The sequence below is a fragment of the Onychostoma macrolepis genome, chromosome 09 (genome assembly GCF_012432095.1).
Source record: "Onychostoma macrolepis isolate SWU-2019 chromosome 09, ASM1243209v1, whole genome shotgun sequence".
Taxonomy (NCBI): Eukaryota; Metazoa; Chordata; class Actinopteri; order Cypriniformes; family Cyprinidae; genus Onychostoma; species Onychostoma macrolepis.
The window spans coordinates 4698608-4718160 of NC_081163.1; the positions used below are offsets into that span (position 1 = coordinate 4698608).

Consider the following 19553-nt stretch of genomic DNA (forward strand, 5'->3'; position numbering starts at 1 on the left):
ACATATATTATGTAAACAAAACTTATTTTAGATGCAATTAATCGTGATATATATATATATATATATATATATATATTTAATTCTATCACTATTAAAAACAATATTTGACATTTTTTAATGATTTTAAAGTTGTAAAAAAGTTAAAATTGTATTTATTATTATTTGTGGGATTTTATTTGTTATCAAATGTTAATTATTGAAAATGTATATTTCTGTTTTTAAAATGCTGTTTAATAAAATATTTTTTAAATATTTTCTTTGTCTAGATGCGGCATCTTCCAGCTATATAGTATGATAAATGGTGAGTAAAAGCTATTTGGTATATGTGTGTGTGTATACTTTTACATTTATTTGTATTTTTTTTATTGTATGATATTACTTTTTTTTTTTTTTAATTCACTTTACATTTATTTTTAGTAAACTTGCGTGTGCCTTGCACATCCAAATCTTTATTTACCTGGTCACACTTTCAGTAGATAGCAAATGATAAATTAGCTCCGCATAAAGAAGCGAATAATTCAGCCAGTTCAATTTTGTTTGGATTATATTACAATGAATAATTTCTTTGTTAAGTGTCCCTGTTATATTTTCTCACTTCCATAAATGTGCTGATTGGTGATCTTCCCCACTGAGAAGATGATTCAGCCATAAAGCCGCTATATGCCGACACAGCTCCCTTATCAAAAGTCTAAACGGCTGAAAACTTCAGAGCAGGAATCACACAGCGCTCTCATTTCCATACAGGCAACAAAACAGATGACTGCTGCTTTCAAACACATGCACATTCACCACCTCGTATTCTTTAATTCTTTCTAACATTAACAATCTCCTGCAATGTCAGTCGATAAGAATCATAATATTTGGCTAACTGTCTATTCAGATATTTCGTTAGGCGGGGGGTGATTGCTGCTGTGTTCCAGCAGGAGGGTTGTTCTGTATTTATTAAGTAACCAATGTTCCTCACGTTTGGTTGCATCCTTTCTTCTCCTCTTAAAGGGATAGTTCAGGCAAAAGTGAGAATTCTCTCTTTTATTTACTTAGTTACTTTATTTACACCTAGAAGTGGGGTTGGAATGACCTCAGGGTGAATAAATAATGACAGAATCTTCACTGCTGTCAAATTTTCTGAAAAAAACTAAAAAACAAGTATAAATAGTCCATGTCTCTTGCATTTCTGGTCGCCTGAAGTCATATTTTATTCACACTCCTGCAAACTATTTCATCTCAGATTTTCCAACTTGTTGATTTTAAAAGACAAGACACAACAGGCAATACCATTCTTGTTTCATGCACTGGTCTACTTAGAGATTTTGGGCTACTGTGCTTTTATGTCTTGTCTTTCAGACTGGATGAAAGAAAACATTCAAAATACACATTTAAGTGTTAATTGTATTATTATTATTTTTTTTCACTTTCATGTCATGCACCAAACTTTACAGTTGCATTCATATCTTTTTTCTTAAAACAAAGCAGTTTGTTTTTATATCATTCACTAACTTGTATAGCATTTTTTATAGCGTTTTATTCATTAAATGTTCTTTTTTTCTGACTGCTGACAGTATTCTCTAATTCATGGAGTGATAAAAGAGAAATCCTAAATCTGTGTATAAACCTTTAGCTCTAATATGTCAACAAAATAAAACAAGAATTGTGAACCTGACTTTATCCAATGCTCAGATTTATTTCCTGGATATTTATGCAAATTACTGCATATTTGATTAGATAATGTATCACTTGTATAGTTAAACAACATTTCTGAAAATTTGTAATACAAAAGAGTTGTCATAATGCACTGTGATTAATCAGATGGGTAGAGTCATATAGTTATATCTGTTAGTCAAAAATGTTGTATCTTATTGCCTGTAGTAAGAAAGAGTTGTTGGGTAGGGTGACCATACTTGCCATTTTTCCCGGACGCGTCCTGACCAGGATTTCTACATTGCCTAAAATATCTAGGTTTTGGCTTTGTTTGCGTGTGCAGACCGATCGGTGTGTGACATCAGTTCCTTATGTTTTCGAAACGCTCCTGAGGTACTTTGAATCAAAGCAATATAGAAATCCTGGCCAGGACACGTCCAGGAAAAATGGCACGTATGGTCACCCTATTGTTGGGAAACTTGATCTTCAAGCTGTGCAACCGTGGTTTAGTTCTTTAACTTTAGCTTTTACTTCCCATAATTGTATTTAGGCTTCAAAATTCATAAGTGTTTGTGAAGATTATCTTGAACAAAACCGTGTAAGAATCAGAAACTTTGTCACAGGACTTATTTTTCTGCCATAATCCAAAAGCCAGTATTTGGCAATATAAATAATGTTGAAATGGCTAAACATCTTTTTCAAGTTTATTTGTATAGCGCTTTTCACGATGCAAATCGTTTTCACGATACAAAGTTTCCATTTGAAAGTTTCTACATTATATTTAGTAGTAGCTTATCAGTGGTGACATCTATCATGTTTAAAACAGTGATAGATCATGATGCAATCATCTTTTGATTTGATTGATTTAGCTCTTTTGATATTATTGCATTTCACCAATATCCATTCCAAAAGACGCAAAAATTTGGTTCAAGTGCAGGACATTCAATCAATAGTCCACACACAGAAAATTATAGCTCCGAGAACATTTATTTTCCAAGAACATTCCAGTCAGGTCTTCATCAGGCACAAGGAGCTATCATTTTCAGTGTGTTAAAAAGTTGATCCCCATTGTAAATTACTTGATAGTCCCGACCTACAGTTTTGTAAAATTTGAATAAACATCATCTAAAATAAGGGTTAATACCATATTTCTGTGCATATTTTATTTGTTGTCATTAAACCTTATTGTAGCTCATACAGTACAGTGGAACATGGCACTTGCAACAGTAAAGTCATGGGTTCAGTTCCCAGTGAAAGCAAAACTGATTAAAAAAAAGTTTATTGTAAGCAATCATTACAATACACTGAAAGCTGAAAGTTTCAGTTTTTTGGCTGAAAGCATCTGCAACTGAAAAATTCTCTCTTTCACATCATATGGTCCTTCAGTTGAGGAACCCACTTGTCAGTTGGCCACTAGTTGAAAACAAGTGTTGCTGTTTTGTTTTTCAGATTTCAGTGGAACATGCGGAAGAGTGTCAGGGAGCATTCGAAACCCTGCTACAAAATCCCACCGATTTCATACAAAGAGAAGACAGCTTTGACAGTTGACGTCAGGCTGCATACAAATGTGTTCTTCAATTCTGCCTGAGGTACCATCGCTAATGGCTGCGAAGCCGTTCGAGATCTACAGCTCTAAGTGCACGTAAATGCATCACAATGCCTTCAAAAGTGTCATGCCTCTACGTGTTGACGGTCGTTTGTTGGGCCAGCGCTCTGTGGTACCTAAGTATATCCCGTCCCACGTCGTCCTACGTGAGCCAATTGTCTGTCCCAGCGCGTAAAACGGCAAAAGCACAGAAGAGCAACACCACCACGCCCTTCGGCAACATCCGTACACGTCCGCTGAACCCCCACGCCTTCGATTTCATCATCAACGAGCCCAAGAAATGTGAAACCAACGTGCCCTTCCTCGTCATCCTCATCACGACCACGCACAAAGAGTTCGACGCCCGCCAAGCCATCAGGGAAACGTGGGGCGACGAAAGCACCTTCAGCGACCTTCGCATCATTACGCTGTTTCTTCTGGGGCGCAGCACGGACACAGTGCTCAACCAGATGGTGGAGCAAGAGAGCGAGATCTTTCACGACATTGTGGTCGAGGACTTCATCGACTCGTACCACAACCTCACTCTCAAAACACTGATGGGAATGCGCTGGGTGGCCACTTTCTGCAACCAAGCCAAGTACGTGATGAAAACGGACAGCGATATCTTCGTGAACATGGACAACTTGGTGTATAAACTCTTGAAGCCCGCCACCAAACCTCGACGGAGGTACTTCACGGGATACGTCATCAACGGCGGACCCATTCGGGACATGCGCAGCAAGTGGTACATGCCCAGAGACCTTTACCCCGAGAGCAAGTACCCACCGTTTTGCTCCGGCACTGGGTACGTGTTCTCGGCGGACGTTGCGGAGCTCATCTACAAGACTTCCTTGCACACCAGACTCTTGCATCTAGAGGACGTTTACGTGGGGGTGTGTTTGAGGAAGCTGGGCATTCACCCATATCAGAACAGTGGCTTCAATCACTGGAAAATGGCCTACAGTCTTTGCAGGTATCGTCGAGTCATTACCGTACACCAGATCTCCCCTGAGGAGATGCATCGTATCTGGAACGACATGACCAGCAAGAAGCATCTCAAGTGTTAGTGGGAGATGCCTGAGGATGTGTATTTGTGCCCTTTTTTAAATCCCCATGATGCACAGATGGGACACGGAGCCTTGGGACAAACTGTAGTTCTTTCTTAGAAACACTAACATCCTTGTGGGGCATTTCAACGATTTGGAAACACGCTGAGCCCATCGTTTGAGAACCGGTTGGGGAATGTGCTATTCGTGTTAATATTATGCTAGTCTGTCTAAAACTAGTGAAGGAGTTTCTTTTGGTTCGGATGCACAATGGAATGTCCTTGATCGTTCAATTTTCTTTGCACATTATTCCGGTTGTACAAACGAAGTACCATTGCTTTGTTTACTGTGTGTAGAAGCGCCTGCATTGTTTGTTTACACGTTCAGAAATGTCTTTTCCTGAAAAAGATAACGGCGATGTATAGCTCCTTATTTATAAGTATAAAAATTATTTTCTTACTCCTAGACGTTGAAAACATCATTGCTTCAGAAGAGCTCATGTTTGTAGTTATACTGTAAATCTGTATATCTAAAGTCATTAACGCTTGGTATCAAGTGTCATTTAGTGAGTATTTACTGTACATGGTCGAACCTGTAGAAATGCTGCGTAAGGAACGCAGTGTAAATGTGGAATATAATGAAGGTGATAAACATGAAAAAAAAAAAAAAATTGAAAGTGGATTTTATTGAGGCCAAAATGTGTGTCACATGTTTCATTTTTTTTTTCTTTTTAAATTGTCTTGAGTAATTGAGGGGACGTGACATTTAACTGTGAAAACAAAAATGAATATATTATCCCCCATGGGTACAATTGTATTATACTGTGTATTTTTTACATAAAAAATATATAACTGTTCTTTTTTTTTTCTTCTTTTTTTTTGAAGTGTTGATCTTTTTGCATGTTTTGCTCATGTGTATTCAAGATTCTAAAGGGATAACAAAAGAATTTACTCAAGGTCATCTCAAGTCAAAGAGGTAAAAAAATTAATAATCATATTCAGCTGGCCCATAATAAATGAATGAAATCAAAGACATTTATAATGCTAAAATAGATTTCAAATAAATACTGTTATTCTGAATGTTCTATTCATCAAAGAAATTACACATTAGAATGATTTCTGAAGGATCATGTGAGACTAGAGAAATTATGCTGAAATTTCAGCTTTTTGCGTTACAGGAATAAATTACATTTTAAAATATATACACATAGAAAACAATTATTTTAAATTGTAATAATATTTCACAATATTGCTGATTTTATTGTATTTTTCATCAAATAAATGCAGCCTTGGTGAGCATCAGAGATTTTCAAAAACATACCAACCCCAAACTTAATGTACAGTAATGTACTTCAACACAAGTGCATAAAACCCCTTTAACCAAACATAAAATTAAAAAACAGCAGCATCAATATGATAATAGACATTGATGTTCAATAAATGCTAATGTGTTTTCCTAATGTAATAAGTTTTACGGAAAATTGGGGTATTATCCGCTATATGCCATATGGCTGGATCATTTTTCAATGGCTTTGAAACCTCGTTGGTATGCATTTCATGATTTGTAAAACATTTACTTGTTTGGAAACCAAGTTCTGTAACTTGCGATGAGCCTGTTTAGAAACCCATTCTGTTAAATTTCTGTCACTTTTGAATCTGACAACCTACCTTTAGCATGTGTGACAGCATAAATGTGCTGTGAAATCCAGCAAAATGTCCGACCCACCTTCTCCATCTTTGGAGGATTTCGCCAGTCACTTGTCCTGCCAAATGCCCACAGTAGTGGCATTTGGCAGACTGGTCAGGCAGCTCGAGACGTGCCAAACGTCGGCCTTGCCAAACTCCATCAGCCCCCGTGACAAATAAAGACAGTCTTTGGCGTTGTTGTACGTGTCATAATGAAGCCAGTGCTTTACAGCAACCGATTTTCAATCAGGAACGGGTGTCTATTATGGGATGCCTTCCAGGAGGCTGTTGTCAGGGAGGGATTAAAAGCAATCAGCATCCTGGGTGAATACAGTGTCAGAAAACGGCACTTAACTTGAATAGTGGCACACTTTGGTGTCCCATTACCTTAAAAAGTGCCTTTGGCCAGTCCCAGCTCTGAGGTCTGATCCAGCAATTAAATCTGACATACCTGACATTCATTTCATTATATAGCCTATTTTATAAAAATGTGCAATTTTTAACAACCAAAAACAGCAACAATAAAAAAAAATGATGTCCCACATTTTCATTCAAAATCCTGATCTTCTCTGTTACGACAAAAAATAAAATAAAATAAAATAAAACAAAATGTTACCCAAGAAATGACATCATCTGAACCCCTTCTACAGCATGATGGACAGCAAGTAAATAACTTTTTATTTATTTATTTTTTAGAAATTGGGGAAAATAAAACATTTGAAACAAAAGGGGAAAAAAACAACTTTAAATATTTTGGCTCTTTCCATGGGTACAAAATAATAAAAGAAACATGCAAAAACCATAGACCACAACCAATGCTGCAATTTAATGTCTATAAGCACATTTTTTGTGTGTTTATGTTTGTATTTGTGTGTGTGTGCGTGTCAAGGCTAAAAAGATAAATATATATATTAGGATAAGAATATGAAAAATATTTTTTTATATTGATGCACTTGCTCTGCGATAGTCTAAAAAGTTGATATTTTAGGCAAATTAAAATCAAGTTAAATATTTCTGAAATGTTTTTTCTTAAACAATTACACATAATTAGTCCTGTTCATGCATAGTATGCACCAAGAGATTAAAAAATAAAATAAAATATCACATTAAAATCATTTCAGATATTTGATAAATTCCCCATCCCACTAGTTCAAGTGCTCACATAAACGCTCCACATCTCGCATAAATCTGATCGTTTTTCTCCCCATTTCATGAGGAGACGATTAGATACTAAAACGCTGTAATGAAATCTCTTTCTGAGGGTTTGCCGGTGGTAAATTACAGCAATTACTGTATAAAAAAAAAAAAACACACACAGAGGCAGGCAAAAGATAATATCATAATCACATTATACAGTTAGGATCCTTTTTCTTCCAAAACACAGCCATGCTCCGGTTTAATAGTAGCAATTCTGTTTTATTTGTTGTACCTTCGCAGAAAGTTTATATCTTTGCCGATTACAGAAGGGCTGAATAGTAAGGGAGGGAACACGCATGGTATATAGAAAACACAATTCAACTTAATCATCATAATAATAATAAAGTATTTAGTATTTATTTACATTTGGGCTGAGAACAGAATAATTTAATTCAAGTTACTATACTCGTTTTGGACACACAGATGGCTTTTCTGTCATTCAGTAGTAGACATTTGGTTTCCTTTATGAAATACTTCACGTTAGCTGATAGACAGATGCATTCTGGGGTCAAAAACAAACACATTCGAGTGCTGTAAAAATGAGGTGTAACCATCGGCCGTCTTGTGAATACGATACATCAGGATTAGGGTGTGTGTTGTGGTAGCGATGACCTTGTTTGTTAGCTTTAACGGGTTAAACGTGGATAGTTAGGGTCTAAGCGTCGCAGGTGCACGTACATCGCACCGCATGAAATCAAAGTGCATCAGCTGTGAACTTCAACGCGAGCCACCGGCCGCTGAGAATACTATGAGCGAATCTGCCGACGAGCAGCGTTCTTCCTGCTCAGCATCAGCCGAACAGCTTCAAGCCTGTAACCTACGTTTCTTAGGCACGGATTAAAAAAAAAACAAGGCACCTCTAGCGTCGAAGCTTCAACACTGTCCCGAAAAAAGAAAGCAGTACGTTTGCACATGGCAGCATTCGGTTCTCTGCTCTCGTACTCTTTGAGCTGGAACTAAAACAACAAAATATTCCCTTATTTTAGACATCAGAAAGTCTATGTACAATACAGTTCGAATGCGTTAACATTCAGAATGAAAATGTGCTTTTTACATTCAGAGGGAGACGTCTCCACTTCAGTTTTGTGGTCTACGATCTACGCTACTCTTGTGTGAAATAAAAGGCTTTTTTTTTTTCAATAATAGCAATACGGTAAGAGCTAAGAGGTAACACAATAACAATCATAATTATAATAATAATAAAAAAAAAAAAAAAAAAAAACTTTTTGTTTCACTAGCTATTGCCTCCTGAGATGATGGGCTCCTGCTTTGAATTCTGGGAAATGGCTGCTGGAATGTTTTGGTGAAAGGCATACAGCGTCTGGGAAGGAGGGCGAGTTTGTGTGTGTGTGTGTTTGAATAAGAGCGCTGCGTTTGATTGAACAGGTGCAAACATTCACGGAAGAGGGCAGGTGATTCGGGGGGGAAAGGAAAACCTGAATGGGAGCAGGAGGTGGGAGTTTGGCAGCAGAAGTCTTGAATGCGGTAGCGGCGTTCGCTCTCTCCGTCCTCCTGCTCTCCCTCTGCTGTGGTAATGAGATGCTATCAGGTGACGCTCAACTGGGCGAAGCCAATCAACTTCACCTCATCTGGGATCTCTGTGCTGTCACAACCAGACACCTGGAGACACAAACACAAATGCACGTTAATGCAGCTGAAACAAATCACAGCCTGGGTGACCGTTGAAGCATTATTTAAAGGAATGTTCTGGGTTAAACGTGTTAAGCTTTTTTCAGCACTGGTGGCATAATGTAGGTTACTACAGACAATAATTTGACACTTAGCAAAAAATAAAAGCAAGAAAAACTTGAAAAAATAAATAAAATAAATAGAATATGCGGCATAATTTAAATTACAACAGGCAATAATTTGACTCTTTGTACAATAAATATACAAGTATATAAATAAAATATGGTATATATGGTATTAATAAAAATAAAATAAATAAAAAATAACAAAATAATAAATAATGTGGCATAATGGAGATAACCACATGCAACAATTTAACTATAAAATAAAATGTGGCATAATGAAGATTACCACATGCAATAACTTGACTTAGTAAAAATAAATAAAATAAAATAATAATAATAATAATAATAATAATAAAATTAATATTATACTAATATTAAACATATATTACAATATAATAAATACATAATCATAGGCATAATCTAGATTACCAAAGGCAATAATAAAATAAAATCTCGGTTATCGCAAGACACTTAAACACACACACACACACACACACACAAAACATTATACATATTCGGATGAGACTACCTCTCTGTTGTCCATTTTCAGTAACTATACAAAAAGTAGTGATAATAAAATAGCTCTGGTTATATAAAAAAAAAAAAAAAAAGATAATTTGTGTGAGCTTTACACTTTGATGTTTAATAGAGTATAGTTTTGTTACCTTACCCGGTAACTTTGGCACAATATAATGAAGGATATCATAAAAAGACACCATGGGGCAAATTCATCAGCAACACATAACCAAATGTTCATCCACTTAGAAAATGTCACCTCACAAAAGCCCGATTTAGGTGACTTTACAGCTCATATAATAAATGGGATTTTACTGAATAATTCATTCAACTGCTTTAACAACAATAACAGCTTTGCATGTGTGCTTATAAACCCTCTAGAATGTGGGTACACATTCACTTACATTTCAAATTCATATTATAAATAAAATAACAAACGAATGAATGAATGGCACTTGGTAATCAACATTATCCAGATTCGATGCAAGTTAAACTCTATTGACATAATTACTAAAATTTTTGTGCATACTAAAATAAAAAAAAATATATAATTGATTAATTAAATAAAAATTTTAATGAATGAACAAACCAACTCAAGGTACTCATTCCTCTATTTCCTATACTTCACATCTTGACTTCATTTCCAAAAACGAATATCTAAGAGACTTCAAAAAGGGAGGTTAAGGGATGAAAGGCAGAATAAAACATGAAAAAGCAATGAAATGATGGTCTGTCTTTGACAAGTGTCTAATGACAGAGCGACGCTGGGCAGAGAGCAGATCATCTTATCGCAGGTAACACCAGCCCGAGTGTCTGGAGGAAATCGATCACTTGTCCATTTTCTCTGGAGGAGACACAGAAACTATCAGCCGCTCAGGGTCAGACGACTTATCTTAGACAGAGGTGTGTGTGTGTGTGATACAGGGTCTTGTATGTGTATTTATGTGTTGGTCAGCGTCTGCTCTCTCTGAAAAACACTGCAGTGAAATACGGGCTTGCGTTCACGCTACTGCTAAATAAGAGGGACTGTGACCCGTAGAAAGGTCTGACCATAAAACTCCTGGCTGATGTAACTCACATTTCTCCTGGGTGAAGCATTGTGAATTACTCACAGAGGAAGGAAGGAATGCTTCTATCACTCTGTGTGTGTGTGTGTGTGTGTGTGTGTGTGCATGTGTTTGAGCACTTACACAAGCAGAAAAGACACATTGTAGACACTGGTAAAATAAAAGTATAAAAGTGTGTGTGTACACATATATCTACAGTCATGGCCAAAACTATCGGCACCCTTGGTAAATATGATCAAAGAAGGCTGTGAAAATGAATCTGCATTGTTAATCCTTTTGATCTTTTATTAAAAAATTCACAAAAATCTAACCTTTCATTGGATAATAAGAATTTATGGGGGGAAATATCATTATGAAATAAATGTTTTTCTAAAATACATGCTGGACACAATTATTGGTAGAAATTCTTATGAGTAAAATATCTCTGAAGTATATTCCCATTCATATTCACAATTTTGAGCACTCCAGGGTGATTACGAACATGAAATTATCCAGCCATGGCTTCCTGTTTCACAGAAATATAAATAAGAGGGAAACCAAAGCCCAAATTCCCTTAATCATCCATCACAATGAGAAAAACCAAAGAATATATTTCTGATGTGCAGCAAAAGATAATTGAGCTTCACAAATTAGTGAAGTGGCTTTAAGAAAAGAGCTAGAGCAGTGAAAATTCCCATTTCCACCATCAGGGCAATAATTAAGAATTTCCAATCAACATAAAATGTTATGAAACTGCCTGGAAGAGGACGTGTGTCTATATCGTCCTAATGCACGGTGAGAAGGAGAGTTTGAGTGGCTAAAGACTCTCCAAGGACCACAGCTGGAGAATTGCAGAAAATAGTTGAGTCTCGGGGTCAGAAAACCTTAAAAAAATTGTCAAACAGCACCTACATCAGCACATGTTGTTTGGGAGGGTTTCAAGAAAAATTCTCCTCGCTCATCCAAAAACAAACTCCAGCATATTCAGTTATCAGACACGACTGGAACTTCAAATGGGACTGGCTTCTATGGTCAGATGAAACTAAAAAATGAGCTTTTTAGCAGCAAACACTCAAGATGGGTTTGGTGAACACAGGGATAAAAAGTACCCCATGTGTACAATGAAATATACTGCTGTATTTTTGATGTTGTGGGCCTATATTTCTGCTGGAGGTCCTGGACATCTTGTTTAGACACATGGCATCATGGATTCTATCAAATACCAACAGATAAAAATCAATAAGTGACTGACTCTGTTAGAAATCTTATAATGGGCCATGTTTGGATCTTCCAACCGTACAATAATCCAAACACAAACCTCAAAAACAACACAAAAATGGGTCACTGAGCACAAAACCAAGCTTCTGCTGGCCATTCCAGTCCTCTGACCTGAACCCTGTAGAAAATGAGTGAACTGAAGAGAAGAAGCACCAACATGGAGCTGTGAATCTAAAGGGTCTGGAGTGATTCTGGATGAAGGAATGGTCTCTGATCTCTTGTCAGGTGTCTCTAACCTCATCAGGCATTATAGGAGAACATTTAGAGCTGTTAAACTGGCAAATGGAGGTTTCAAAAAGTATTGAATAAAAGGGTGCTGTTAATTGTGGCCAATGTGTATTAGAGAAAAACATTTATTTCATAATGATATTTCCCCCCATTTTAAATTCTTATTATCTAATGAAAGGTTAGATATTTGTGAATTTTTAAAATAAAATATCAAAAGGATTAACAATGCAGATTAATTTTCACAGCCTTCTTTGATCATATTTACCAAGGGTGACGATAATTTTGGCCATGACTGTGTATATATATATATATATATTTATTTATTTATTTATACACACACACACAATAAAAAATTAAAAATATACTTTTTAATTTAAAATAAAAAATAACTAATTAATTACATTTAAAATTTCATTAAATTAAAGGGATAGTTCACCCAAAAATGAAAATTTGATGTTTATCTACTTGCCCCAGGGCATCCAAGATGTAGGTGACTTTGTTTTTTCAGTAGAACACAAACTAAGATTTTTCACTCAAACCATTGCAGTCTGTCAGTCATATAATGTCAGTCAATGGGCTCCACAGCTTTGAGAGTAAAAAAAAACATACACAGACAAAACCAAATTAAACCCTGCAGCTCGTGATGATACATTGAGGTCTAAAGACACGAAACGATCGGTCTGTGCAAGAAACTGAACAGTATTTATAACATTTTGAACTCTGATACACCTCAATGTCCAACTGTCCTGAGTACGTTCACAACAGCCGGCGCATGGCACGTCTTCTTCTTGCTTTACGGAGGATCGCAGACTTATAAGTGCATTACCACCACCTATCTCTCAAATGGACCATTGACACTATCTACAATCTCAATTAGGAGTGTCTTGCACAGACCGATCGTTTCGTGTCTTTAGACCTCAATGTATCGTTACGAGCCGTAGGGTTTAATTTGGTTTTGTCTGTGTATGTTTTTTTTACTCAAAGCCGTGGGTCCCATTGACTGCCATTATACAGTATGACTGATAGACTGCAACGGTTTGAGTTAAAAATCTCTGTTTGAGTTCTACTGAAGAAACAGTCACCTACATCTTGGATGCCCTGGGGGCAAGTACATAAACATCAAATTTAAATTTTTGGGTGAACTATCCCTTTAAATTATTTTTAAATTAAATATTTTTATTGTATTAAATTTGTTAATTATATTTACATTTCTTTCTCTCTACACACACACACACACACACACACACTCAAAAATAAAAAATATACCTTGTAAATTTAAAATAACAAAATAATTATATTTAACATTTTATTAAATTTTTTTTTTTTCAATTAAATTATTTTTATTGTATTAACATTATTTAAAATGATCTTTCTATATATATATTGATATAGATATCTATATACAGTGGGGCAAAAATGTATTTAGTCAGCCACCAATTGTGCAAGTTCTCCCACTTAAAAAGATGAGAGAGGCCTGTAATTTTCATCATAGGTATACCTCAACTATGAGAGACAAAATGAGAAAAAAACAATCCAGAAAATCACATTGTAGGATTTTTAAAGAATTTATTTGCAAATTATGGTGGAAAATAAGTATTTGGTCAATAACAAAATTTCATCTCAATACTTTGTTATATACCCTTTGTTGGCAATGACAGAGGTCAAACGCTTTTCTGTAAGTCTTCACACACTGTTGCTGGTATTTTGGCCCATTCCTCCATGCAGATCTCCTCTAGAGCAGTAATGTTTTGGGGCTGTCGCTGGGCAACACGGACTTTCAACTCCTCCAAAGATTTTCGATGGGGTTGAGATCTGGAGACTGGCTAGGCCACTCCAGGACCTTGAAATGCTTCTACGAAGCCACCCTTCGCTGTTCGGGCGGTGTGTTTGGGATCATTGTCATGCTGAAAGACCCAGCCACGTTTCATCTTCAATGCCCTTGCTGATGGAAGGAGGTTTTCACTCAAAATCTCACGATACATGGCCCCATTCATTCTTTCGTTTACACGGATCAGTCGTCCTGGTCCCTTTGCAGAAAAACAGCCCCAAAGCATGATGTTTCCACCCCATGCTTCACAGTAGGTATGGTGTTCTTTGGATGCAACTCAGCATTCTTTCTCCTCCAAACACGACAAGTTGAGTTTTTACCAAAAAGTTCAATTTTGGTTTCATCTGACCATATGACATTCTCCCAATCCTCTTCTGGATCATCCAAATGTTCTCTAGCAAACTTCAGACGGGCCGGACATGTACTGGCTTAAGCAGGGGACACGCCTGGCACTGCAGGATTTGAGTCCCTGGCGGCGCAGTGTGTTACTGATGGTAGCCTTTGTTACTTTGGTCCCAGCTCTCTGCAGGTCATTCACTAGGTCCCCCCGTGTGGTTCTGGGATTTTTGCTCACAGTTCTTGTGATCATTTTGACCCCACGGGGTGAGATCTTGCGTGGAGCCCCAGATCGAGGGAGATTATCAGTGGTCTTGTATGTATTTCATTTTCTAATAATTGCTCCCACAGTTGATTTCTTCACACCAAGCTGCTTACCTATTGCAGATTCAGTCTTCCCAGCCTGGTGCAGGTCTACAATTTTGTTTCTGGTGTCCTTTGACAGCTCTTTGGTCTTTGCCATGGTGGAGTTTGGAGTTGGACTGTTGTGGACAGGTGTCTTTTATACTGATAACGAGTTCAAACAGATGCCATTAATACAGGTAACGAGTGGAGGACAGAGGAGCCTCTTAAAGAAGAAGTTACAGGTCTATGAGAGCCAGAAATCTTGCTTGTTTGTAGGTGACCAAATACTTATTTTACCGAGGAATTTACCAATTAATTCTTTAAAAATCCTACAATGTGATTTTCTGGATTTTTTTTTCTCATTTTGTCTCTCATAGTTGAGGTATACCTATGATGAAAATTACAGGCCTCTCTCATGTTTTTAAGTGGGAGAACTTGCACAATTGGTGGCTGACTAAATACTTTTTTGCCCCACTGTATATATCTATATATATATAGATATATATATACACACACAATATGTACATACAGTTTAAATTTTATTTAAAACAAAAAAATAAAAATAAAGTTAAAAATAAATTAAATGTAAAAGCCATTACATTAAAATGATAGATAGATAGATAGATAGAAACATACAATTAAAATGAAACAATGCTTTTCATTTAAAACAAAATGAAACTAAAATGAATAACATACAAATTAAAAATATAATCAATTTAAAAAATATTTTATTTATCTTTATTTTATTTAAAATATCTTTTCCCTTTTTTAGTGCAGTAACTTCTTATCTAAAAGCAATAAATCATCCGCTGTACTCTGTGCCTAACAATGCCCTTCAGCTGTGATTATATTGAAAATGCAGCATTAGCACAGCCTCTTGCACATAACAGCAGAAGTGAGCGATTAGCATGCTCACGTTATAAGAGAACAACAACTTTGGTGCGACTAAAATCACTAATTTAGTTATCAAACTAAAAATGTGTGGCTTATTCACAAACTATATTGGTTTGTTTGGAGGAAACAAGACCAACTTTTATTTGCATGACACAACATCACTTTCACAAGCCCTTGCAATGCACCTTCCTCATTGAAATCAATGCATTTCCAGCGTTCAGCATCAGCTCTAATGCAAATAAACTGCTACGCTCAACCCACAGAGCCTGCACGTGTGCACAAACCAACCACAAACATAAGTCTTCTTCACGGTTCAATATTCAAGCAGCCTAATTGTCTGAGTTGCACACAGTGTAGTCAGGAGTGACATTAGTAAATGAGATCGGAGGACCGGGCCGCCTGAGAAATTCCCCACACACGCCGTTCTGCCGTCTACGTTCCTGTTACACATGCACATTTCTGAGAGTTGTTTTCTAATCATGATGTGAAGTTCTCTCCAGGGACGCTCAAGCTGAAATTAAACAATAAAACTCCACACTTCCTAATGTGCTTTTCGAAACACTCCAGGTGCGAATGTGAAATGCATTCTGGGAGCTCTGTGGAGGGTCGGAGAGCGAAGTAAAGGGTAAGAGCTGGCAGATGCTGCAGAAATAGCTCTCTGCGAAAGGCCGCAGCAGAATGAGCCGACTGCTAACGCGCAGATGTTGTTTACCGCCAACTCACGGCTCCATCGAACGCAGTGATTAAACACAGCCGCCACCGTCCACGGGGACCTGCCCTTAACGCTTAGTGTTTTCTAGGAATAGTTCATCTAAGAATGAAAATGTCGTCATTATTTACTCACCATCATGTTGTCTCAAACAAATACACATAGCTCTTTAAAACAGAACGAGCTCGATCTGGTTTACACTGGATTTCGATTTAAACATGAAACTTTCAGATGCAACATAAGAACAACCAGGTGGACAATATCATGGTAAATAAAAACCAAAAAACTTTCATTGTTTGCATTATTTTTTTGTTTTTTGTTTTAATAGATAATTAAGTAAACTGTTATTTGTATCCTGTGCTGCATCCAATGATTATTATATCAATATATACATTTTTGGACAGTCATAAACACTGCAACAAAACCATAAACTAAACTAAAACCATAAAAAGTAACTGAAAAAAAAAAACTAATTATAAAAATAGTTGTAATATGACATTAACATTTCTATTCAGCTAGTTGCTAAAGGGACATTTCTCATTTTCATTTCAAGTACTAAAATAATTAAAACTAAAACTAATAAATAAACTTTTTAAAACAATAGAAAATAGAAAAATAAAATCTAATTCAAAATATTAACAAAAACTGTAATAGATAATCTATTTATTTATTTCCATAAAAATGTTTATATCATATGATGGCATCTTAGTTTTGTTAAAATAATAATAAAAAAGAAAAAATGTTTTGAAATGAAAAGTTTAACTTAATTTTGAAGATTTTGTCAAAATGAGAAATGAAAATTCTCTTGTTTCATCTTGCAGTATTATGATCATTCTTCATTCTTGAAATTTCATGACTTAATTCTTATAAAAGACCTATTTTGTGATTATTATCAAACAATAAAACTGTACTTTCATAATGTTACAACTTTATTTTGAAATCTGTTTTATTTTGATGTGGCATCAAAACGTCCTGATTATGTTGTGATATATAATCATGTGAAAAGTTATTGTGAAAAATTATCAAATTTTTTGTTCAAATATTGTGATATAAACATTTGCTTCTATCGTCCACACTTAACAGCCACTATGGACTGTATGTTGTGTGTACATTCTTCGGTGTTACACAGGTATGGAACAACTTTGATTAAATATTGAATTTCTATCTTTGAGTGAACTATATCTTTAACACCATGATGGTGGACCTCACATTACAGGAAACATATCTATTCACACAAGATCTCACCAGAAGAAACGCAATCCTATACAATATAACAGCATTCACTTAAAGTGGATTAAAGCGGCATCTATCAGCACTATCTGTGTCTAATCCTCCACACAGACTGAAATATGAACAGATACTCCTACAGGATCCTAATGCGTTCCGTTCTTTAACGGGAACGCTCAGTGACATTTTAATTCGGGTATTCATGTATCTGCCAGAATATCCCAGTTCTGTCATTTTTTAAAATGCATTAAAAGGCATCATTAAACACTCTACTAATATTCTCTCAGATTTGTCGTGTGTTCAGAGTAATCAATAAGGAATTATGTAATGAAAATTCATTATGCTGTCAAAGACGTGATTTCAGCAAATAATAAATGAATGGCTGTGTGGGACCTGAGGGATGCACGCTCTGCATATTCAATGCACAATGAGTAAAATAAACAGCATCATAAAAAAAAACAAGCTGCTTTTTGTTTCTGAAAAATTGAAGGATTTTCCGTGTCTATTCCAGTTTCCTATAACTGGGTTTTAAAAAATGGCAATGGCCTCAATTACAATGGACAAGTTTAGTATAAACTACAAGTTTATTATAGTGAACTACAACTAAAACCATTAAAAAAAACATTTGCACTACTTGAAATAAATGTACTGAAATTAAATAAAATATTTATAAATACTTATTTTATTTTAGCAAGTTGCCAAAGCAAAGATTTCTCATTTTCATTTAGTTGATTTATTGAAACAACTAAAACTGAAATATAAAAAGAATCTATAAATATTAAAATAATAATAATAATAATAAAATTATTCAAAAATAAAATGAATAAAAAGAAGAATAGTAAAATCTATTTTTTTCATAACTGTTTTAAAAAGCCTCAGCTATATTGAATAAGTATGAATTAAGAATAAGTAATATTTCCTTGAAAAAACAATAAATGTTAAATGAAATATTAAAAAACTTAATTTATAAAATGTATTTTATTTCATGTAGTCAAAACATGAGTAAAACTGCATTATATACACACACACACATACATACACACATATTTTATATATATATATATATATATATATATATATATATATATATATATATATATATATATATATGTGTGTATATCCATAATATAAAATATATATAAAAAATATGTAGGAGTATCTCATTGATTCTAAAGTAATATAAAATCCAGTTGTCCATAACTGCATTAAAAAAATAATACAAATTATACAGATTGCACCCACAAAGTACAATTTCTAGCCAATTAAATACAATGAGCATAACTAGAAAATGTATATGTATATTTTACAATTAATTTCCATTACTTTCCCAGGCCATGACATTCCCAGGTTTTCCTGATTCATGGGAATCCTGCAAGATTCTCTGTGACATTTAGCATCTGAATACTCACCAACTTAAAGGTCAATACTTTATAGGTAATTGGGTCTTCTACAATCTTCTGAAGGTTAGCAGCCACTGGGAAAACACATGTAGAAAAAGATACTGACATTAGGACTGAGAGATACAGCTAAACAAACGATATCTGGATGTGCAGTATATCTCAGTATTCATGTATTTGCTCTGAAATGGCTTGAAGCAGGGGTCTTGAACTCAAATTGCCCTGAGGGCTACTAGCCCAATAGTACGTAGCCGTGAATTTTAACTACATGCATTAATTGGTGCAGTTATATCGTTACTGATGCATGGCCAGATCTTTTCAGAGCAGAGCGACTCATCTGTATACCAAGCATATTGCTCTCAATGTTTAGTGAACTAATGACCCCTGGAATTGTTTCCTTTTGCAATTTTCTCCTTGCAGATGAAGCCGGTATGAGCTCCATTACAAAACCAGAAGCATCACGAGCTGCTGTAATGGTCAGAAGTCATACAAATATATATTAATATTTCTAATTAATATTTACATATTTATTACAAATATTGTTTAATATTAAACTTTTAATATAAGAAAATACTTACTAAAACATAAGATCCCACTTTATATTAGGTGGCCTTAACTATTATGTACTTACATTGAAATTAATAATTTGATGCAATGCACTTTTTGTGTACATATATGTTTTTACATTGTACTTATATATTTTAAAACACCTCTATGTAATTACATCTGTAATTAATTTCTGTAATTACATTTATAATTACACTGCTGACCCATGCCTTACATCTTAATACACCCTTAAACCTACCCATACCACCAAACCTGTCCCTTACCTTACCCGTATCCC

At 35.3% G+C, this 19553-nt stretch overlaps 2 protein-coding genes across 2 annotated transcripts in view; one reads left to right on the forward strand and one right to left on the reverse strand.

Moving 5' to 3' along the window:
• The first annotated feature begins 265 nt into the window (after nt 1-265).
• Nucleotides 266-5270, forward strand: b3galt1b (UDP-Gal:betaGlcNAc beta 1,3-galactosyltransferase, polypeptide 1b). Its single transcript, XM_058787539.1, has 2 exons — nt 266-301; nt 3088-5270. The coding sequence occupies exon 2, from the start codon at nt 3295-3297 to the stop codon at nt 4288-4290; it is 996 nt and encodes a 331-aa protein (XP_058643522.1). The 5' UTR covers nt 266-301; nt 3088-3294; the 3' UTR covers nt 4291-5270.
• Nucleotides 5271-6663: 1393 nt separating this feature from the next.
• Nucleotides 6664-19553, reverse strand: part of stk39 (serine threonine kinase 39) — a 73723-nt gene continuing 60833 nt past the window's right edge. The window contains exons 17-18 of the mRNA XM_058787840.1: nt 18722-18786; nt 6664-8771 (exon numbers count right to left, since the gene is read on the reverse strand). Of these exons, the coding sequence (XP_058643823.1) occupies nt 8697-8771; nt 18722-18786 (140 nt within the window). The 3' untranslated portion in view covers nt 6664-8696. The remainder of the gene's footprint in view (nt 8772-18721; nt 18787-19553) is intronic.